General features: G+C 41.3%; 1 protein-coding gene across 5 annotated transcripts; it reads left to right on the top strand.

Moving 5' to 3' along the window:
* The first annotated feature begins 210 nt into the window (after nt 1–210).
* On the top strand, nt 211–20123 carry LOC138629662 (target of myb1 like 2 membrane trafficking protein). 5 transcript variants are annotated; one of them, XM_069713506.1, is made up of 16 exons: nt 211–287; nt 4609–4693; nt 6484–6562; nt 7019–7168; nt 8128–8262; nt 8373–8534; nt 8790–8906; nt 9768–9901; nt 10407–10449; nt 11311–11482; nt 12076–12190; nt 12758–12833; nt 13755–13829; nt 16544–16603; nt 17159–17195; nt 17339–20123. In XM_069713506.1, the coding sequence occupies exons 1-16, from the start codon at nt 236–238 to the stop codon at nt 17482–17484; spliced, it is 1638 nt and encodes a 545-aa protein (XP_069569607.1). In that variant the 5' UTR covers nt 211–235; the 3' UTR covers nt 17485–20123. The 5 variants fall into 5 exon arrangements, with proteins under 5 accessions (XP_069569607.1, XP_069569609.1, XP_069569608.1 ...); XM_069713508.1 differs by lacking the exon at nt 13755–13829; XM_069713507.1 differs by lacking the exon at nt 16544–16603.
* Nucleotides 20124–20863: the final 740 nt, after the last annotated feature.

Here is a 20863-nt window from a genome sequence, read left to right as displayed (position 1 = left end):
TGCGTATGTATACAATTAAATTGTGCTTTAGCAAATGAAATACACGTAAACGTGTGGAACGTGTTTGTTGAACACAGCTTCAGGTTCTAAATATGACTGACATGAATTCCAGCCACACGCGTCGAACGATCTGTTTTATTTTTCCACCAATAGGATGCCGCAGTGGGTGGGGCTTCGTAGTACCGCCCCCGGGCCGCATCCTCTGTCATTCCCGAGCGGACCGTTTGTTGTCAAAATGGAGTTCTTACTCGGAAACCCATACAGCACTCCCGTGGGACAGTGTATAGGTACGTTTGCCTTGAAATTAACCATTAGAGATGTGATACTTCTTCCCCCATACAGGATTTGAAAGCAGACTAACATCTGGTTGTTGTTTTTTTTTTTTTTTTACCAGCAAAGATAGCAGGCACCAGCGTAGCGAACGTCATCCACTTGGAATGAGCTTTCAGCTAATGTTAGCCCGCTAACCTACTTATGTAGTCCGCTATAATCGCAAGTGCATTACGCTCAATCACCCTGATGTTGTGTTGACAATGCAATGCGGTTTTCAAGGCTTTGAAATCAGCACGAACCGGTGTTGCTGATACGGCTGAATTAAATGGCTTGAAGGGCTCGAGCTAACGTTCAAATTTCCCTTAATTCGTGAGCTGTAGTTGACAAAACTGCCAAGTCAGCCGAGTTGTTTTTATTTTTATTTTTTTTAAAAGGTCGATGTCAATGCACTGTGGTGCTCAGTCGTCCTCCAGAGGAGAAGAAAGACACGCGGCCTACCGCACATCCCTTTGGTGTGGTTGAAGCTTCGCATCTTGTGTGCCAAGTGACTTCAAACCTCCTCAGATCCAGAGCAGTCGTCTCCAAGGCTTTGCTTTGCCTTCATTAGAGTAAACCGGCACCAGTGACAAGAATAGCTCTTCTGTGAGATCTGCAGATAAGAATATAGTTCAGTTTAATCGTGTAAAAAGTGTAGTCCGGGTGGCACAATTTCCCTTTCTTTTGCTTTGTTTAACTTATCATTTTAAGGAAATCCAGTGATGACGAAGAATCCATTTTGGTTTGGTTGAACATCACTCACAACTCACTGGTTTACCACAACATCGTTACTGCTCTCTTATTGTTTATAGTAAGACCACCAGCTTTAGGTTGACTTTTCCCGACTGTTTTCCTTCTTCATTTGTAAACTGTTTTTGTTTGATTTTTAATATCGGCGTTCACGAAGTGGTGTAAACGGTCCTGAAGATTTTAAGGCAGTAGACGTGTTTAGTTTAACTGAGATGTGGACAAAACACTTAGTTCCTCACAGTGTTCGTTTATGTTTACTGTTCGAGTAAATACAACACCTGTCAAAGCAGCCTTATTTTTTTTGACAGGCACACTGCAGTAAGAGAGTAGTCTCTTTCAAAGTAAGAGCAATGTCAGAGTTGCTCCAAGCTTTTTCACTTTCTAGATAACTTAAGAACAACGCAGTGCTGCAATGAAGCTCCGGGTTCAAACAGTCTGGTGGAAGAACGTTTTCAGGATCGTCCAGATAGCATTTTACTCTACAGATCTCCTTCTAGGTCCCCCAGTGGCTTGGATTTCCCCATTTTCACAGACATGGCCGTATCTCCAGCCAGGTCTCTCCGGCTGAATTGCTGCACTGTGCCGAGCTGTAGCCAGCTGCCTGCTGCAGCGGTAGCGATCTGTACACCTCAGCAGAAGGGCAGAGGATCAACTTACCTGACACAAAAGAAAGCGAGAGAGACCTACAGAGGATATGAGTGGGAATTTTATGCTAAAGTGCCCGGTGCATAACCAGAATTTGCAGCCGTATTCAGCATTTGTTTGTTGTGCAGTTTCCCCATTTCAGAGGCATGTATAAAGGAAGAGGAAGTGGGAAAATGAAATAAAGATAAAAGATGGGGGACAAGTGCGAGAGCAGAGAAAGTTCACATCATGGAGAGATTGGTCAGAGAGGGACTTTGTGGCTTTGTTGGCAAGTGCATGGCACCGCTTGCCTCTGTTAAAGCCATGTGATCCACTGGCTTCACTGGTGTGGTGTCCAGTCCCAGTCCCGGGGGGGGGGGGGGGGGGCCTCAGGGAGGTTTGACCCAACACCATGGATTAATGCACTCAGTGGTCCATTAGCAAGGATCTGATTGTTTCTGTTTTTCGAACGCGTTGGCGGTCAGAATTTGTTTTTCCTCCCTCTTTTCTGTCCTCCTCGTGATCTGCCTTGCCTCGTCATGACAATCCACTTGAGGAGATTACATAGGATAGCACGGAGGAAGAGGCTGGTTAATTCTTCCAAACTCATATGCTGGACAGTCTAATAACCAGAAGTCACGCACAGCAGTGTTTTTAAATGCAGCCCTTGTTGGAATTTGTTGTAGAGTGTTTGTAGATGGAGGGGAGGTGGGGGGTGGGGGTGGATATGATCCCCGTCCCTTGGTGGTTTCCTAGTCTGTGACAAGTTGATCAGAGTAAGAGGGGAGTAAGAGCATGAATAAGTCACGGGCTGGCATAGCTTCCCAACAGGTAGGCACCATGGCCCAGTGAGAGGCCCTTGTCCTGGGCAGTGACGGCCTGCTCGGGGCCTCTGAGGTTCAGGGAGACCAGCTCCTCCCGTCCAAGCTGAAGAATCGTCTAATGAGAGTCTATTGAGTGTCAGTCACAGAAATTCGGTCGCGGCATGCTTCAGCAGAAAACTTTCTTTCCTCTGTTTTACCGCGAGTCCCGCCCAAATGATCCTGAAAGACCGCAGCATCCACGGACATGATGGATGGATTTGGGAGACGGGAGAGGAAGAAAGAGACGGAGCGAGGAATAGTGACGACCGCAGTGCCAGTTCATCACTGGAGCCTCTGCAGTCTGGATCATGTTATTTCCTGCCCGTAGCCAAAATGCTATTAAATGGTAGGGTGGAGTGTGAAGGGGTGAACAGGTCACCGTGGCTTCTGTTTTTTTTTTTGGTGGGTGTTATAGCAGTTACGGCTGAGTACACAGCTGCATCACAGCCGCCGTCGGTGTCACTTCCCCCCCGAGATGTTGACTCTCCACTTTCCAGCTGACTGTTTGGTCTTTTCAGTTAATTTACTAGAGTTGGAGGCGGCGGAGGAACAGGTGGTGGGCGGTATTTTATAGCACATGAGCACTTTTTTTTTGTGGTGAGACTCGAAGACGGCAATGTTGTGATAATGACACCGAATTAAAAATGGTCACCTGTCTCCTGATCCCACACCTACGAGTTTATCCCAACACCTCAGGCAGAGATTAGTTTGCTGTTAGGCTATTAACGGATCGTCTTTGTACGGGCTAACCACACCTCAAAACGGGATCGTAAAAAAAAAAAAAACATAAAGCATGTTCGCCTGGATTTATAATTGCAATGACAAAACACTGGAGTTGCTTTTTTTTTTTTTTTTTTTTTTTTGCAGGTTTCTTATCATGTTATAGCTGTTTAAATATTTTATGAGCCAGTTTTATTGTATTTATTTCTCGGAACAACAAACTACATCCGGGCCAAGACAGTAAAGGCCCTGTCTGACAACTTTTATCTCCATCAGCTTCTCCTATGTGAATCCAGTTTTGGTTATTTCGCTAGATATGTCTGTATTTCTGTCTGCTTGCCTCACCGCATGTGCATCAGAAAAAATGTAACGTCACTGTGTGCACCAATCCGAATGTAGCGACCTTTGAACGACAATATGATAAACGTTTGTGGGTCGTTTGGTCACGGTCTATCCCCGAAAGAAAAAAACAAATTCATTTGTGCAAAAACTCATGGGACCACATACACATGTGAAAGATTTTGCCCACCTGAAACATGTGGTTTTGAAACACTCTTAAGACTTTAACGTGTGAAGCTCGTGTAGACTCCCACGTGAAAACCTTTCCACGTATTTTCCCCGCGTCATCATATGATGCAACGTGTGTACCAAGATGTGTTTTTTTTATTTATTTAATATGATTCAGTTCGAAATATACGTTACAGAGAAATACAGAGGATTTTTAACCCAAGTTGACGGTGGTTTTAAACAATCTATTCCACCGAAAGATTAAGGTTATAACCTCTGATTTATTCATTTATTCATGCTGCTCTTACCCACATCGCATTGAACTGAATAGAAAGAACTATGGAAGAGACAAAAAGCACTAAAGACTGCCACCACATGCTGATTTGCTTCCACAACGGTTGTACTCTAGATATTATGTAAACCAGGCGTTGCTTTAATTAGTGAGCATCGACTCAAGGCGGCAACTGAGCCCGGCTGAAGTGCAGCACCATGCCTACTCATTGAGAGACAGCTGGCAGATTGCAAACAGTGGATTCGGGTATTAAAACTACAATTTCCTCTGGTGGTTGTTTATGTTGTCGGCAGCAACGCGTTTCTCTCCACGAGTGGTGTTGACTTTGAACTGATATTGTATTGGGTGATAAACAATGTGGATCCGTGTAGAAATCCACCGCTTCCTACATCACAGGACCAAATATTAGAGTCCAATAAAAGCGGTTGTAATGTAAATGTGTGCCTCTCAAACCTTATCTTTGCAGAGTAAACAAACAGTGGAGCCTACAATGCAGTACAACGTCACTAACGCTCCCTACGAACTCTTTGTGTTTCCCTCCAGAGAGGGCCACAGATGGAGGCCTGCAGAACGAGGACTGGACCCTCAACATGGAGATCTGCGATATCATCAATGAAACGGACGAGGGGTGAGCTGCTGCAACGTCAGGAAATGAATTAACGTTGGGTTACGATTTGCCTTATCTGGCGCTCTGTAGCATTAGGGAGGATATTTGCGACCCCCCTCCGCCCCTCCCCCCCCCCAAAAAAAAAAAAAAAACACAAAAAAAACAACAACTTGTGTTCACACAGCGGTTTGTAATGGAACTTTTATTGTTTTATCACACACTGGCTGATGGAGTGACTCAAGCAAATCATACACTGACCGCTGTTCTTCGCCAAAACAGACAACGCACTACACAAAGCCCTCTGTTTTCCTTAGGTGTCACTGACTGACTTGAATGAATGCAAATCTTACGTCAGGCTCTGACTCTGAGAAACGCTCAGCCCCGAGTGGTGCATAGGGCACTGTGGAGAATCTTGTGCAGATCATAAAACCACAAGATTTACATGTTCCATTGCTCTTTTTGTAAATCTGTGCTGAAGAAAGCTTTTCTGAGCATTTAGAAATTAAATGTAATACCTTGAGACATAAATAAGTAGATATAAATTATATAAACCTTTTAGTTTTGTAAGAGTACAAACAAATCAAGATTGGGTTTGGCATTGCAGCGTATGATGATGATCTAAATTTGTCATGCAATAAAACATAAATCTTTCCTCCACAACACCAGTTGAATTCAATTGTGGTTCATGTATGTTATGTTTTTAGGTTAACATAAAGTAAGTATACTAATCAAACAGTTTCCAATCTGGTTAAATGTGGCTATCAAAGAACCTGGCTGATATCAGCTTTTCCTTCTTTTTTTTTTTTTTTTAGAAGAAGAATATTTCAAATGGTTTTCTGGAATCTATTTCCATCTTCCCTTCTCCTCTGTTTTTCCACATTCTTCATGCCTACACACTCATTGTCTTGACATGCGACATGGGGCCCTCTCAAACACACCCTGTCACCTCAAACACACACACACACACACACACACACACACACACACACACACACACACACACACACACACACACACACACACACACACACACACACACACACACACACACACACACACACACACACACACACAGAGGAAGGAGAGAGGGAGGGAGTGCAGCTTCGCAGAACACAGAACTACTTGTCTTCAAGATGTTCAGCGAGACAGACGGTTCCGCTGAACTCCAGAGTTTCAGATTCAGGACATTCAGCGGCTGAAAAGGACGTTTGTGAGACGTCGTATTAACACGTGCTATATTGTGCTTTCAAATGATCTGCAAACTAATTTTACACGTTTTGTAACGCATGGTAAGGACTGAAACGAGATATAACACAATAGATATACCACCCACAATAAAAGAGGAAAGAATTAGAAACGTGCTGGGGACACAATATTCGCGAAGCACCGAGTGCTGTCCGGGGACGCTGTATATCACACTTTATGCTCCGCTTCCATCCGTTTCTATCGGTTACAGCTCCCTCGCTCCGTAAATGTACCGTAGCTCATGAAGGAGTTCATAAAATCTTATTACGTCTCATCTGCGGTGAAGAGACGGGGAGTATTAGGCAGAGAGCCAGCCCGAACTCTTCGTGCATGGGCAGCTTTGATCTTGCCTTGAGAGAGACATGTAGTCATGCAGAAAGACAAGAGAGAGACAGATGGTGCGACGGTCCCTCTCTGTCTTAGTCAAGCAGTTCCGCTGACAGACTGACTCGCATCTGTTATTGTGGCACAGAGAGGAGTTTATTCCAACAAAGGCAGTGATGTTCTGCTCACTCTCAGCGGGGTTGCTGTACGCAGCTGTAACTTTTCGGCTTGTTTCTCTCCAGGCCAAAAGATGCCATGCGGGCGCTGAAGAAGCGACTGAGTGGCAACAAGAACTACAGAGAAGTGATGCTGGGACTAACAGTAAGAAGTTCATAGTTCTAAAACTTCCCCCAACATCGCCGTATGTTGCAGGTATTATTGGTCAGGAGGCCCTGGCCATGCTTCTGTTGCTCCGCGGTGTGTCGGCCTGCATTAAACTTGACTTCTCCCGCTCTTGTGTTCTTGGTAACTTTATTCCGCTGTGTCTCTTCTCCCAGTCACCGTCAGAGCTGTTTTCACCTTCCTGATATTGCTCTTCTTTCATTTTGCCTACAGCAGCTTTACCTTTTGAGCTGTGATCACATCCACCCACGTCTTTTCATCGTTCTACTCGTTAAAAGCCAGAGCGTCTGGCAGGAGCATCCTGACTCAGATGTTTTGTGAACACCAGAGAGAGTCTACCTTTTCTCTGCTGCACACAAACGTCTCTCTTTGTTTTGTTTTTTTTTAATTTATTTTATTATATGTATTTGTGTTGACTCTTCTCCCTGTCTGCAGGTATTGGAAACATGTGTGAAGAACTGTGGTCACAGGTTTCATGTCCAGGTGGCCAACAGAGATTTCATTGATGGCGTTCTGGTCAAAGTCATCTCCCCCAAAACCAATCCTCCAACTATCGTTCAAGACAAAGTGCTGGCTCTCATACAGGTACGATGGCTTCCTCTGTTTTTGCTGTTTTTTTTAATTGCCTAAAAGATGCCTCAAAATGTGTAATTTGTAAGATGAGTTACGCTGCATCATAAAATGATCTCGTTGAACATAAACAGACAGTAACACACAATCCCAGTCAAACAGGTCAGCTGTGGTCTCTGGGAAGTCAGATGGTCTCTGTATGCTCCACTTTCCAGGTGTTGCTCCACAGACTTCAGCCTCTGGTGCTGCAATTCAGTTACCTGAGGTCACCACAGTCAACAGATGGTGTTCTCCATGTCTCCTTCTGCTTTAAATATTTATAGAACTTTGCTGAAGGACACCCAGGGGAGATTCCCCTTTTAGAGAGTTTACAGAGTTTACCGTTACAGTCCCTCTAGGAAAACGCAAACTTGCAATTGCAGCCATTAATGCAAATTCAAGCAATGTCCGCAATATTTGAGCGAGCTTGCAATCTTGACGAAAATTCTGTGAATTTTGAGGGGAAAAAAGAACTTAATAGAAGCTCTGCTGAACAAAACTGGCTTCATCAACAAAAACAACTCCTCATTTACAGTCAGCAAGGATCTGCAACAAACTACATGCTGGCTGACCATAAAAACTGTTGAACCAGAACTGATTGGGTTTCTTGGAAATGTGGTCTTAAAATTGAAATAAGGAAAAGTTAGCTTTTGTTAGTTTTTAAAAAGCATTTAAAGCCCTTATTTTCACAGAAGGTCTATTAAGGGGACGTAAGAGGCCCTTGACTGTTAATTTAGCTTGTATTATTTCTCACGGAGTATAGAAAGAAAAACATCTTTTTTTTTCCTCATACTGTGATGTACAAATGTTATTTTGCATTTTATTCCGTGTTTTTAATGGTTTTAATGATATTGAGCATCAACAGCGTTCGAAAACATTTGCCTGTTTTACTAGTTAAATGTTTATTGGATGTGTTTGTGTGCATGTTGTGACAGGCCTGGGCTGACGCCTTCAGGAGCAGCCCTGATCTCACTGGGGTGGTCCACATTTATGAGGAACTGAAGAGGAAAGGCATCGAGTTCCCAATGGCAGACCTGGATGCACTGTCTCCCATTCACACACCACAGAGAGTAAGAACCAACACACAAACACAAACACACACACTGGATGTGTTACTGTATGCGTTTGCACCGAACATCCTAGAAAGTTACTTTTTTTTGTTGTTTTTCTCCCCCCACAGGGTACACCAGAGGTGGACCCGGCCATGATCAAGTACCTCGCCCCTGTCTCGCCCGCTGCAGGGATTCCTAAACCTGCACCAGCACCAGCACCAGCACCAGCCTCTCCGTCTGCCACGCAGGCCTCACACATGCCCGGCCCCATCATAGCTACACCGGAACAGGTGCGGGGCATCAACAGCAAACTTTTACCAGTGATCTTACCTCTTTGCTATTAAACTGGAGTCAAATTCATTCACTTATATAGTCCACTTAAAAAAAAAAAAAAAAAAAAAAAGTCTGTTAATCAAAGCAGTGTTATCCAGATAGAGGATTACGAGATGTTAGTTTCATATCGTGACCGACTCGGTCTGATGTTTTGCTGATCCTGAATACATCCGGATGTTTTTCAGTCCCCCTTTGATCATGTGTGCTTTCAGATTGCCCGGCTGCGCAGTGAGCTGGACATAGTGAGAGGGAACATCAAAGTCATGTCAGAGATGCTGACTGAGATGGTTCCCGGCCAGGAGGACGTCTCTGACCTAGAACTGCTTCAGGTGAGGTTCATACACCATTAGGTTCATCTGATAATGCATTCAGCTCAACAAATTGTTGCTTATATTGTGTCTTTCTTGACTTTACATTTTTTGGCTAACAACAGCTTAAGTAAATATAACGGGACATCATTTTTTTTGTATTTTTTTTTTTTGTAATGTGGTTTTGAAGTATGTCAATGAATCAAAGTAACCACAAATAATAAGGCGATTTGAAGTGAACAGATTAGATTTGTTTTGTGTTATTTCTGTGAAAGGGTCTGTCATTTAGGATCATACTTGCAACCTTACCTTAAAACAACCGAATAGAGGCTCATACAGACATTTCTTCATTTATCCCTTCATCCCTTCCACACTGTTCATTCAGTAAACCAAAAGCTGTCCAACAAAGCATGTGTAGTGTTCTAACTGTGTGCCGCCAGCAGGGGGAGTCATGTATTTGTTTTTTGTTTTGCTCACGACTTAACAAGATCCACTTGACTGTGGTAAAATTCCTGGAACTGGCAAATAACCAGAGTTATAGAAACTGATGTGGAGTTTAATCTCCTAAAGCCAAATCCACTCAGGTATTTGTGTCGGCTCCCAGGATCTGACCCCGTTGTAAGGAACCTGTGCCAGTTGCACAGGTGAGGTGGGGCCTTTTCTCCCTTTTAACTTTTACGGAATTGGATTGAGCATTTCTGACACGCTCAACACCAAATCCTCGTGAAAATTTACTCATTTATTAGTCATAATTAAACAGGATAACTTTGTCCATATCTCTGTTGCTCACTCTTCCTCCATCTCTCTTTCTATCGATTGATTTCTCACGTAATATGTTGATGGATTTTGTTGTTGTTGTTGTTGTGCCATCTGTCTGTGCAGGAGCTGAACAGAACGTGCAGGGCGATGCAGCAGAGAGTGGTTGAGCTGATTTCACGTGTCTCTAACGAGGAAGTGACCGAGGAGCTTTTACATGTCAACGATGACCTTAACAACATTTTCCTTCGATATGAGAGGTGCGTTCAACCAAACAATCGGCAAAACAAGGGATGACAAGACATGCTTTTTTTTGTTACAGACCTTTTTCCACGGAAGACACGTCATTATTTCACCCGTGCATACATTTTGTAACAAGTAAATATGTCTGCTGTGAAAAAGGTCCGTAGTGATTTGAATGGTCAGAAAAATCCACATCAAGTTAGACATTTCTTACCAAGATAACAGTTAGTTTTTAGGACTGATTTGAAAGATGAAGCGCTAGATGTGGTCTTATGTGAGCATATACAAGAATAATAAAATTGAATTACAACTATAGATTCTACTCTAAGCATGTCCAAACATCACATAGTGAAGCCTTGTGCAGAACTCCCTCTTTTTAAGGATTCTGCAGCTTCTAACTGCCAAAATGTCTCTTTCATAAGGTTTTTTTTGAAGATGAAAGATGTGTAAGCATTTGAACCTCCCAAAGCACGAGGTAAAACATTTACAGTTTTTTTTTTTTTTTTTTTATGTTGCTCACAGGTATGAGAGGTACAGGTCGGGTAGAGCTGCACAGAACAACGGGGTGAGTACCATCAAGGGAGAAGTCAAACGCCCCTAAATCCTCTCCGTGCGTGGCTTGTTTTCTGTTCAATGTTAGCATGTTTTCAGAAAAATCCTTATCTATTTTTTTTTGTTTTACATTTCAGTACATCTACATTAAGAATGCTTAAAGAGATATTTCAAACACAAATTAGCCCGTGTTCATATCGGAATCACTGACTAATGATGTGTAAGCAGGTGGAATGCACGTTAGGTTTAGTAAACTGGATGAGGAAAGCTCTTCCAATCTGCCAATCAAAGTGTAAATTTGCCAGTAGCAGCCATTTGCCAGAGGACTGGGGCATCTTTCACCACGTCCCACGTCCCTGTTTGCATCTTGTTGATCTCTCTGTGTGCTCTGTCTGTTTGTGTTGTGGCTAGCTGATGGAGGCAAGTATGACATCAGTACCACGTTCAATCCAAGCCGGTGTGCTGGGAAGAGCAGGTTGATGAATGTTAACACGTCTGCTATGTGCAGCTAACGCTTTTACACCCAATGACGTGTCAACATCAGTGCCACTGTGTGAAATTACATAGTGTATGACCTTCCCTTCCTCCATTATGGCTTCCTTTCTCACACGTTTGTAATCTTTAGCACCTGTTTGTTCAGCTCTTTAGTATTGTTCCTTTGCAAAGGTGTCTTAAATTGTGTAGTCGGTCCTGTAGAAGTTGTGTAGCTACAAACTGTTCCTTCTTTATACCAAGAGTAAACACCCTGTGATCTTATTTCCTTCTGAACTTCCCTCTTCATTTGCTGGCAGAACTTGAAACCGCACTGCATCTCGGCGCAGCTTTATATCTGTTGATGAAGGCAATCTCTCTTTTCATCGCTTTCCCATTTCAGATGTTAACCGAAGCCACAGAGGACAACCTGATAGACCTGGGCCCAGGCTCGCCTGCTGTGGTCACACCCAAGGTCACATCCAGCCCTCCACCCAGCTCCACCCCAGGGGCCACAGCTTCCCCGGCCCGCAACCCCACCACAGCCTCGCTGTCCTCTGCAATAGCTGGTCTTGGTAAGAAACTTGTATTTTTTTTTTTTTTTCAGTTTGGTAAAATGATACTCGGCACAGGAAAAAGCAGTTCGGCACATACAGTCATTTCAAAATGTATTCATATCACTTGACATTTTGCACACTTTATTGTCTTGTAAATTTCATTTTTTAAATGAATAACTGGGTTTTTTACCATCGATAGTTACTCAATAACTCATAACGACAAAATGAAAGCATGATTTTGGAAAAAAATTTCAAATTTAAGAAAAGTTGAAAACTGAAATCTCCTATTTATAAAAGTATTTAGACCAGCAGTCTTCCACGTGTAGCTCCCATGTTGATCTCAAAGAATGATCCACACCTTAAAATAGTGTGGCTCAAGCTTAGATGTATTGCTGCTTTGATTTTGAATAGAACAGGTCGCCGCCCTGTACTGCATAGGAGTACCGTAAAGAAGAACCGGTCAGTCATTTTGAAGACTATAAACCTTCACTGCATTTATTTATTGTCTCAGTTTATCGTTTTGTGTCTTTTGATCCTTTCGTTCAAATAAGTCCTCCTTCCCGTCTTTCTTCCCCCTCTCTCTGCTCTCTTCTTCTGCCCTCTCGCTCCAGATGTAGGTTCGGGCGGCGTGAGCGGCACCCTGTCGTCTCTGTCGGGTCCCAACCAGGATGACTTTGACATGTTTGCCCAGACCAGGACCAGCTCTCTGGCTGAGCAGCGCAAAAAGTAGGTCAAGATTTCATTTTGCTTCCGGGGTATTCCACATCCTCTCGTTTTCTTATTTAAGTTGTAACGCGTCTTAATTAAAAAGCTGTTGATAACCACCTTTAATATTTAAACCAAAATTCACCTTCTGGCTCTTTTGCTCTGTTTATTCCGTTATGTTCACTGCATGAACGTTTTTGTACGATAGTTGTATAGTAAACTTTTGAATGTGTCCACTGTCTTTTAACCTAAGATTACTGCGCTATATCTTTTAATTATTTAATCTTGCATTTCCTAGAATGATTTTTTATTTTTTATTTTTTTTAATTCCTGCAGGTTATGCATGTTAAACTGGCCTTTTATTTGCCAATAACATTTTGTCTTCTGCTGCAGATTTAGCATCTAGATGGACATTTGATCCTTATTTTTCTTAAGAGATTTCCTGTTTTTCTTTTCTTTGGCTAAAAATAGCACAACAAAACACATTGTGCTTCTCACGCACTGTTTTTAGTTCTTTATTCTGCTTAATGCTTCTAGTTTTGCTTCAGCGCTGTATCTTAACTACATTGTATATGTGTTTGTGCCCAGTGTAAAGTATGAAGACCCTCAGGCTCTGGGTGGCCTGGTGTCTGCTTTGGACGTTAGACAACAGAACACAGGAGGGGTGAGTACAATGAGGCATTAAGTTGAATGCTGCTTCCACCAAGAGTGTGGGAGCTGTGTTATTTACATGGCCAACAAGCCTTTTTGTCCCAGTTTGTCCTCAGCCCCAGGTCACTCCCTGCATGTGATGATCTGTAACACTGTATGTTCCACAGTGAAATCAGTCCTGTGTGCCGTGATACTTGAACTTTGACCAGACAGAATAAGGTGTGGCTTTGTGTATTGACTATTTTTTTTTTACCTCTGAAAAGCTACAACGCAGTGGTGGTGTTCCACTAATCCATGGAAATTCGTTTGAATTCAGTACTGAAAATGGCTACAAAATGTCAAACTATTTCCACTTTTTGAATTTGTAGTTATATTAGTATTTAAAAAAAAAAAAACATGGGTTGAGGTGTCTCATCTTAAATGTGGATATCAGTTCTTTCTTAAGCCAGTCTCTGTTCATCTTCATGATCAGCTCTCACTGAAACGCAAAGGCTCAGGTTACTTTTAAGAGCCAATGTTTGAGCACACATTGCAATATATTTGCATGGTTATCATTAGGTATACAGATAACTATGAAACCTGAACCACCACACACACACACGCACGCAGACACACACACACACAGTGCTGATAGTGCACAACATGTTGTAGTTACCTCAGGGCACTTCCAGTATTTTTTATACAGTACTTTTACCAGACAGTTTGAAGTTTCTTCCTTTTCCCTCTTTGTTTTCCTCATTTTCATCTTTATGGAATGATTCTTTGCCATTTTCTTACCTTCTCTTGTTTATTTTTTTTTTAATCTTCCTTTTTCAATGACAGTCGTCTCTTGCACATTTGACTTCTCCTCTGTCTCTCTCTCTCTGCACTGTGTGCTATGCTGTGGTGGGGCCTTTCTTCTCTTGTGTAAGGTGTTATTCTGTTGTTGATTCAGCTGAGGGTAAAAGGGGATGATAACCCAGCAGATCAGGAGCTGCCCATAGACAGCTGGCTTATTACCCAAGGAATGGTGAGGACTCTATCCACAGTGTGTCCTCCTACCCCTTCCTCATGTCCACTGTCACCCTCGCTGTTAACCTCCTCCGGCATCGTCCATCATCCTCATAAAGCTGCTCTTCATTTTCCGCCTCATCTCACTGCGCTGTCCCAGAATCCTCAAACATGTCTAATACAGATGTTTTACTTTAGTCCTGGGCAATATGATAATATCTTTAAACCTCAGCAACATTTAAACTGATGCTAATTTTGCAATGCTGTTTCTTCTGAGATAGCCATCTCTTAAATATCCCTTGAATTTGTTTTTTAGGCCGTTGCAAGCAGTGCTGCGAACCAATAATCAAGACTGCTTCATGGCAACATTGATACTGGATTTGTGCATGATGCTCTATCTTGATGTGTTCAATATTTATTTGATCAGCCAAAAAACAAACACTCCTCTCTATTTATTTTATCCGCAAACAGTTTTTACAATTGAATATCCAGAAAATGCCATGTTTAACTGCAGTCATCTAAAAATGACATGTACTGTTATGTAAGGGATTATCCATATTGCCCACCTCTATTGCACTCCTTTGGAGTGAGTCTAAACACTGTACTCCTTAGTAGAGCCGACCGATACTGGATGTTTATGGCCATTGCAGAATACTGATATTAGATATTTAAAAAATTTCTGAAATCAATATATCAGCTGATATTCTTTATGTATATCTATATACTGCGTGTACAATACATATAAACACACTTTATCATACGCTTTTGACATTTGTGACAATGGTCTGTAATGGCGGTTGGATATTTTACAGTTGATTGTTTCATACTGAAACAGTGAACTTCATTGGGAATTTAATCATCATAAATAACTATTGGAAAAAACAAATAGAGCAATTTCTAATTTACCCGGAGCATCGTTTTCTGCATTATGTTCTGGAAAAGATTTTTATATATCGGCACATATTGACCAACATGTACGCCCATTTTAATATATCTGTGGTTGGCCAATATTGGCTGATAAAACCGGTTGGGCTCTACTTCTTACTGATGCTCACCTTAATGCCACCCCTTCATGGACATAATAATGGGATCAGCTCCATCAGCTCATAACAGTCATTCACTAAAACAACGGGGGAGTGCAGATACTTCCGCTACGCAGCAACATCAAATCAACAACCATGAGCAGTGTTTTAGGACCGATAAGATACTCTCAAAGCATTAAAACAATGAATTGATGGTGATTTTAAGGATTATTTGCTGCGTAGTGGTAAGTATTTTGTCAGTTGTCCCCTAATGCTCTGTGGATATTAGATAATATACTAGTAATTAACAACAACCTTAACAACAACCTCACATTCTAACCAGTAAAAAAAAAAAATCATCTGACTAACAGATAAAACACTAGATGTTATATTTACTAAGATGTAATAACACTAGATGTTATATTTACGAAGATGTAATAACACTAGATGTTATAATTAATAAGATGTAATAACACTAGATGTAACCATCCAAATTTATTTATTTATATTGAATGTTTCAATGTAATGGATTACACTCTGAATTTGCTGTGAGTCACGACAGAATTCTTTTTAAGGACTTTTCTGCGCCATTTTTCCAATGCTTGTACTATTTTTTTTTTTTCCTGTGAATGACTCCCACTGCCCCACTGCCTTTCGCTTATCTTTTGATATGCTCCTTCTCTACATAAACTGTGATCTCACGAGGAACCCCCACCGGTGTTTTTGTAGTGTTTAATGGGGCCTCGGGAAAAGGCTTTTTGTCCTCCGTAATTATCTTTGATATCAGGCCGACATCAAATGCGGACCTCATCACGCAGGGAAAAAAAAAAAAGTATCATTCATGAACCTGTTTCAACTTCCGTGAGCAGAGAGCATGCAAGTAACTTTTCCAATTTCCCCGTTCAGTCCTCAGAAAAGTTTCTTGAGCCACGGTAAAAGTTCAGTGTTTTTCAGTGACGTATTCACTGTGATCGTTTGGTGCTCCCACACACACACACACACACACACACGACCACAAACGCACACCAGCCACTCTGACATGGCTTCCATCATCACAATCATTGCACGCCATGCAGCGAAGCTCATGCTCCGTGCTCTCTTTGTGGCGTGTGTGTGTGTGTGTGTGTGTGTGTGTGTGTGTGTGTGTGTGTGTGTGTGTGTGTGTGTGTGTGTGTGTGTGTGTGTGTGTGTGTGTGCGCGCTCCCAAGTTTTGGTATGCTATGGGATTGCCCTGCCTCTCAACAAGTCTCTGTGCTTTCAGCTTTTCCCATTCAATCAATCTCTTAATCACGTTCAAGCGATTTGCTAATTAACTAATGATGTGGAATAATTAACGCTGCTGTGTGACATTAGTCGGCAGCTGTTAAGCCATGTCAGCACTACAGAACTAATGAGAACAATACACAAACTGGGAACCCCTGTTCTCACGTAGAAGACTGCTGAGCAGCGGAACGTTGCACATGATAAAGCAGTAATAGCACAGAGTCGAGAGAGGTTAAGTGTGTCGTATGAGCAAGTTTTCTTTTTATTTTCATGTTTTTATTCGTTTTATTTCTTATCATCTTCTTTGAGCCCTTGGTGATTCCTCTTCTTGTTTGTGTGTGTGTGTGTGTGTGTGTGTTACAACCTGTTTGTATGGTTGGGGTTGGGTGTCTTTCTGTTGTGTGGCTTTGGTGCTACCCCTTGGTTTGTCCATGGCTTTGCTCCATAGATCCCCGTATCGCAGTCCTCTGTCATGGATGACATAGAGGAGTGGCTCTGTACTGATGTGGTGAGACTTCTTTTACCTTGATTTATATTTTCTTCTTTTTTTTTTTCTTCTTTCTCTCTTTTCTACCCTTATTTTATTTTTCTTTGATAGCACATTTCATCCATTATCCATCTCTTATAACTCCATACATTCAACTTTAGTTTCCTTTAACTTCACATCCTTTCTTTTACTTCAATCTAATTTTTTCCACCGATGACGGACATAACAGTTTACTGTGAGGTCTGACTTACATGTGCTAACACAGTGCTAATGATAAATGACTTAAAACAGCTGCAATGATCTTCCTCAACTTGTGCATGTGGAGGGGCTCGGGAATGTTCCTTGTTTCCACCTGGGAAAGGTGTGGAAGGTTGCATGATGGACGGATCCTTCATGAGCCACTTTGTATGGATTTGCCTTGACTTATGTGACTGTTCTGTGTACTGTATCAGCTTATTGTGCTGCTGGCTGTACACTGAAGGTTTATTTCTGTCTTTTGAAACAAAGAAAACTCCCATTACTGATCGTTTCTGCCAAAGTGTGTCTATTATCTTATGACATTTTTCTTCTTCACAGAAAGGGGATGCTGCTGAGGAAGGGGTGACCAGTGAAGGTACAGACTCTGATCACAGTTAATACAAACAATTATGCCATTTGTTCAGATGTTTTGTGAAACTTCTCCTTTTTACAAATTCAGAAAATAACAATGACCCTCAAACCCACCAAGTTTCAGCTAAATCAATTTGTTTCTTTCAGAGTTTGATAAGTTCCTGGAGGAGCGAGCTAAGGCATCAGACTCTCTGCCGTCTCCCCCCGGAACCGACCCCGCTCACCCTGCTCGTGTCCCCAGCGGCTCCCATAAGAAGGCTGAACGGACGGAAGATGCCCTCTTTGCCTTGTAGACTGTTCTCAGAGAACCTCAGTCTCTCTCCCGGGCATCTAAAAGGTCTTCGCCCCGAATGATTTCTCCCCAAACAGTCCTTCTAGTCCCATTTCATCGCTGACTGGCAGTGGTGTAGCAAGTGATCTCCACCACCTACTTGTTGTTCTCTTGCCACAGTGTCGCTCTGACGTACAGAGGTTCAACATGTTTACTACGCACTGCTGAATTGCGATTTACTATACATGGATGTATTAATCTGTTAGTGTGGGATGTACTACTCGCAGCGCTGCATCTCATTTGTTCTCGACACTCCACCAAAGGAAGACAACCTAACTTTGTCTCACGTGGTTTCAAATGTGCTATATTACTGCGAGATTAATGGGAAATTTCACTGCAGATCCATGCAGAGAAAGAGTCAGTGTGGAAGCATACAATTAGGGTTATATTGTGTTATTTTACTACTTCCAGCTAATTGCTAATTTATGCATTTATTGTTTAATGGTTGGTTCTGCACCATGTACTCGCGCTGCAGTTTTGGTCAATCAATGCATTGTTGTTTTTTTCTGCAAATACTCCAGTTAAGAGTTGTAGTTATGCTTTTAATACAGAGATACGCGTGGAATGGCAACTCTTATTCATACCCAGTTTGCTGAAAACACCAGACTCATGTTAGCAGGCTAACTTTGCTAACTAGGAATTATAAATAGCAAAATCAGAGCTAATCTCGACAAACTGTGTATGTCAGCATTCCTCTAACCAAAGGGAATTAAACAACAAGAAATCTAAAAAGTCCTAGTTAGGATTCTCTCCTATGTATTTGAAATGGCGAAGGGGAAGGAACATGCCGACGGAAAAGTTCCCATCAGTCAGATTTCGGTCCTCTGGAAAGCTACAACACAATAATGAAGAAAAGGTTGCTCTTAAACAACATGAACACTTTTATTCATTCCAAAGAATACGAAGGCTTTTAATGACCAACGCATACTTAATTTTCCTTGTCAAACAATTATGACATTCCTGTGCTGTCAACATAAAGGGATCGTGAACATTTTCCTTCCCCCACCACATTAATGTCTGTGCACTTTGAAGCAAAAACAAATCTGTATTTTGTCCTTTGTGTTTACAAGATGGTTACTATTTTTCTAGGGGACGGGGAATGATCTTTAGAATGACTTCGTTTTGCACATAACTTTTCTAACTGTGTAATTGCAGTGCTTGTTCGCATTGAAGTGTAATGGATGAACTGTCAAACTCGTGAATGCAAAAACTTTTAAGGCTCTTGGAGATTGGATAAAAATGCAAGTCAAAAATATTAGATTCAAATGATCAGTATAGCATAGCACTGGCATCATAACAGACTAAAACACAAAACATTTAGCTTACACTAATGTGCTCTCAAATAGGCAGATCTTCACATACTCAATACTTATTAATCTATATACCTCAAAAGACAGGAATTATAGTTTCTGTATTTGGTTAGAAATGTACTGGTTCACAAATATATCTGGAAAGTAGAGAGGTTCATGTAATGTTTGATCCCCCTGATTGTATTTTTATAGATCAAGTAAAACAAGAAAACATGTTTGAACCCTTCGTCACTGTTCCTGAAGCCGAAGCATGCAGCAAACAAACACAATAGGCTTCCTTTGATTCGTTCAGTCAAAGGCATATTTTCATTCTCGGTGTGTTTTCATTTTAGTATGATTCATCTGCTCTTGTTGGAGCTGCTGCCAAGCATTTCTGTGATTGACTGATTCCAGCAGAGTACTTCTGACTGACTGGAGTTTGTCTTTGGTGTGCACAAGATCACACCTTGAGGTAAAAAGGAATTCTGTTTCCATTCCAGCTCGGTTCACTTCATTTCAGCATTACCTTGCACTTAAAAGATTTGTTTTTCTTTCACTCCATTTAAGACCAAAAGCCTTGTTAATCAGAGGCAGCACATTTGAGTCTCCACTCAAGTCGTAAAAGTTGTATCAAACTTGTTGAATTATCCGTTGTCAGTCTAGGCCTTCCACTTGTGGGAAATATTCATTGTTAGTCTTGTCGAAATAGATGCAAAAGTGACATTTAAAACATATTTGTCTCTATGTGAGCATTATGATTAAATATTTAAATGTATTTTAATAGAAAAAAATGCATTATTACTGAGCTTTAATTTTCTTTAATGCTATATGGTTCCATATGGTTATGTAGGTTTGATATGGTTGCCAGGTAACTGATATATTAAATTTAGAATCAGCCAGTGTCATTTTCGAGAAACTTTTACCACTCAGGCTGAATGAAGACAATTACTAAAAATGTAACAGGAGATCCTTTAAGAGGGAACTTCAGCAGTTTTCTGTGTTCGTGTGTTACGTATCTTAATTTTGGATCTGTAACAGAGTGTTTTGTGTTACTTGCTTTTATGAAGCTTAAGTCCTGAGTGCAACATGTATTCCTCGAAATGCAAAAAGTGGTTACTGAATGTCGTTGATACTGATGAGACAGGATGTTTAATTGTTCTGTGGACATGGGATAGAGGCTTGTTTTCTGTTGGTGGGTGCTCCATGTCTGTTTGGTTATGCCGTCTGCTGACATTACTAATGGTCAGATTTGTATTTGACCTGCTGCACGTATGTAACTGCCCAATAAAACACTAGCAATGTGTGACCTCTACCTCACAACTGTTTATTGTTATTTTATAGTTAAGGGTTGTGTGCGACTTATTCAGTGTATGGTTGTGTGACTTTATCCCCTGCGTCTTCATGCACATGCTGATGCAACCCGGGCTCAATCTTGCACTGTACTGGTCATTCATTGTCACATGAGTCTTTCTCTCCCTCCCATATGGTTGTTCATGAACAGTTTACTCATTTTACTCCAGATTAACACTCATAAATTGTAAAAAAAAAAAAAAAAAAAATCCTCTTCACAGGTTTTTAAAAATTTTTTTTTATAAGATATTGGTTTTTTTTTTTCTTTTCTCAGTCACCTGAGGAGCACCACTGGCAAGGTTTTCAAAATTGAGTGAGCAAATGAACAAGATGTTTACTTTTGTACTAACACACACTATCACAAACAATACCAGGTTTTCAATGTTACACCGCTCCCCTACTGACAATAACTTTACAGTGCCACTGTAGGTCACTGACCTATTTCCAAACCAGGCCTTTGTGTGCCTCTCCCTTTGTGTTCATATCACACAAATTTATAGTTTTATTTTAGCTGATGAGAAAAGAGGTTTGCATTGCCTGTTTCCATTAAGTTTAAGTGTTGTTTATTGGGAAAATGCTTACTTCTTGAGGTTAAATTAAATGTAAAAACCACAATTAAACTGCTGAGGGTATTGATTACTTTATTTAAATTAGATTTAAATCACATTTGGGTTAATTTTTTTTTATTATTATTTTTGGTCA

This window comes from Brachyistius frenatus, unplaced genomic scaffold (genome assembly GCF_029030835.1).
Source record: "Brachyistius frenatus isolate BFR_SWC_R1_liver_20210118 unplaced genomic scaffold, ASM2903083v1 Contig_119, whole genome shotgun sequence".
Taxonomy (NCBI): domain Eukaryota; kingdom Metazoa; phylum Chordata; class Actinopteri; family Embiotocidae; genus Brachyistius; species Brachyistius frenatus.
Note: the sequence above shows the minus strand (reverse complement) of the source record. Positions and strands in the feature narration are given on the sequence as shown.